We start from the raw sequence: 2852 nt of genomic DNA on the forward strand, positions 1-2852 counted from the left end.
ATTTAGCAAAGGAAAAACTTATGTATATATAGACACACACAGACCAAAGTTGCAAAAGTTTGTAGAAACCCTTACAGTGTCATTGACAGGAGATAATATGATTTGGGGGCAGAGGGAATATAACCTAAGAAGATAAATTTTAAAAATGTCAACTGACCTAGCAAGTTTATTTTATATAATTTATTCTGTGACTGCTAAAGATCTGCACACATTAAAAAAAAAAAGCCTTTGAAAACAGCAACTTCAAATGTACATGGTACATCAAAATAAACATAAAAATGATTCATTCTGATTCCAAATTAATAAGACATAATAAAAATGTTGGGGGTGGTTATTGGTAGGAGGCAGAAGAACAAACACTTCAGGCAAAATGAAAATTGTTTTTTTCAGCACTAAATACCCATCATCCTCCAGTCCTCTTCTAGACTACCTCCTCTGTTCAATCTACAGCCTGGAGAGAAGAAAGCTCAGCAAACCTCTTCTCATCAAGGCAGCCATCAGTAGGCACCCAAAACCTCAAAAGGCTGCTTTGCAGGCACCCAAAACCTCAAGAGGCTGCTTTGAAGCACAGTTTTACTTGGCTTGGATTGGAATGGCCTTTCCATCTTTCACAGCTACAGTACTGAAATGGCTCTCACCTTTCACTGAGAAGTCCTCATGATGTAAAAGCCTCTATGATACTATCTTGCCCTTCCTTGATGTTTTCTTTATAAACATATGAGGGGAGAAAGGACAAGCAAGAGTGGTTATTGATATTAATAGGAAGACTTAAGGGAGAGATTATTGACCCTGATAAGGCAGCTTTAAAAAAAAGGTCACTAGCTGGTGTCTTTTATCTTCAGTTTGAAGTCATAACATCAATTCCTAAATTCTGAGTCAACAGGGAAAGTCAAACTCAACATCCTCTACAAACGGAACTATGAGGAACTTGGCACTATGCCAGGTGCCTTCTGCAATGTGTTATCTTTATAACAATGCCAGGAGCAGTGTTTAATTACTCTTTTTTACAAATAAGGAAACTACAGTTTAGAAAGGATAAATAACTTTCCCAATACTATTTTAAGCAATTTGTGACACAGCAGAATATATACTCTTGCCTGCTTCCAAAGCTTATGTGATATTTTCAACTGCATAACCACACAAAACTCCAGACCACTCATTTCATATATCACCAGGGATAAGATTCTAAGAGAATTCATTGTCTTTGTGAGATATGGGATAAAACCTACTACAATATGAATTTATAGCAGACTCTGTTCTCAGTAATTGTAACTAATCTGGACTAGTGAAGAAAAAGAATAAAAAATCCCTATACATAACTTTGCTTTCCCGAAAGAAGGTCCTCAATGATTGCCCAGTTATGGCATTTCTAGTCTTTTTACATTAATGACTCATAATTCCCTTTGGTCTTATTAGTTAACAGCTTTGCAACTTAGCAAATATTTCACAGCAGCTCTTCCATCTTTATTTCTCAAGCTATAGATTATAGGATTCAGCATGGAGGTCACCACCAGATAAAACATGGAAACAAGTCGCTCTGTAGGTTGCAGATTCTCTTTCCCAAGGAGATCTTGAGACTTGGGTTTGGCATACATAAAGAAGATGGCACCATAAAATATGATCACCACAGTCAGATGTGCTGAGCAGGTGGAAAAGGCCTTGCGTCTCCCTGTGGCTGAGTTCATTCTCAAGATGGTGTAGAGGATGAACATATAGGAGAAAACAGTGACCAGCAGTGGAAGAACCAGGAATGCCATATTTGATATCACCATGGTGATAATATTGAGGGATATGTCAGCACAAGCCAACTTGAGGACAGCTAATATTTCACATGTGAAATAACTGATAATATTATTCCCACAGAAAGGCAACACCATGGCAAGGGATGTTTGCACAATTGAGTTGATTCCACTAGAGAGCCATGACACAGAAGCCATCAGCACATACACCATCTTGCTCATGATGATGGAGTATCTCAGAGGGTTACAGATGGCCACATAGCGGTCAAAGACCATCATTCCAAGGAGCAAATACTCTGTTGACCACATTGCAAACCCAAAGAACATCTGTACTGCACATCCAGAGAAGGAAATGATTCTTTTCTTTGAGATTAAGCTCATCAGAGTTAAGGGGACAGAGGATGATGTATAGCAGATATCCAGGAAAGAGAGGTTGCCCAGGACGAAGTACATGGGGGTGTGAAGATGGGAATCAAAGATGCTTGCTATGATCAGAACACCATTGCCAATTAGAATTACCAGATACATTACTAGAATTACAGCAAAGAAAATGATCTCAAGTTGTGGGTAACCAGAGAGTTCCAGAAGAATGAGTTCTTTCACAAAAGTCTTGTTTATGCCATCCATGTCCCAGCTTTCAGGATATCAAAGGAAGACATAACATATTTTCACTGCCAAGGAGAAATGTAGCAAATGTCTTGAATAGGCATTAATTACTCTACGGTGACATAGAAAGTGTTTTCTTTGAAGTTCTGGCACCTGTTTCTGTCATCTGTTCTCTTCAAGTGCCTAGGATGCAGTGGTATTGGGATGCTGAGAGTTTCTATGCTCTGTGTCTAATGCGTGAAGAGCTATGACCAGAAGCAAATTCAGAAGCAGTTTTCCCTACTGCTGAAGACACCCTGAAGGTGAGCTTTCTACTTTAGACATTACACTATTTTAGACAACAAACCTGATTTCTTCATTTAATCAGGTCCAGAGAGAGAGGAGGGGAAAACAAAAGAGAATGCAACAGGGACTGGAATTTTGATTCAGTGTTTAACAGAAATGTTCAAAATTCTAAAGCAAGCTCGATTTTTATGCATATTTGATTGCTGACACTATGGATCGCTT

At 38.6% G+C, this 2852-nt stretch overlaps 1 protein-coding gene across 1 annotated transcript; it reads right to left on the reverse strand.

The window, feature by feature from the left end:
* Nucleotides 1-1412: 1412 nt before the first annotated feature.
* LOC118921476 (olfactory receptor 13C4-like) lies at nt 1413-2398 on the reverse strand. The gene has a single exon (XM_036903261.2). It carries the CDS (start codon nt 2364-2366, stop codon nt 1413-1415), a length of 954 nt encoding a protein of 317 aa, XP_036759156.2. The 5' UTR covers nt 2367-2398.
* Nucleotides 2399-2852: the final 454 nt, after the last annotated feature.

The sequence above is a fragment of the Manis pentadactyla genome, chromosome 3, assembly GCF_030020395.1.
Source record: "Manis pentadactyla isolate mManPen7 chromosome 3, mManPen7.hap1, whole genome shotgun sequence".
In the NCBI taxonomy this organism is placed as follows: domain Eukaryota; kingdom Metazoa; phylum Chordata; class Mammalia; order Pholidota; family Manidae; genus Manis; species Manis pentadactyla.

What these genes read in the sequence shown, in the direction of transcription:
- LOC118921476 (XM_036903261.2), bottom strand. Translation starts at nt 2,366, where the DNA reads ATGGATGGCATAAACAAGACTTTTGTGAAAGAACTCATTCTTCTGGAA.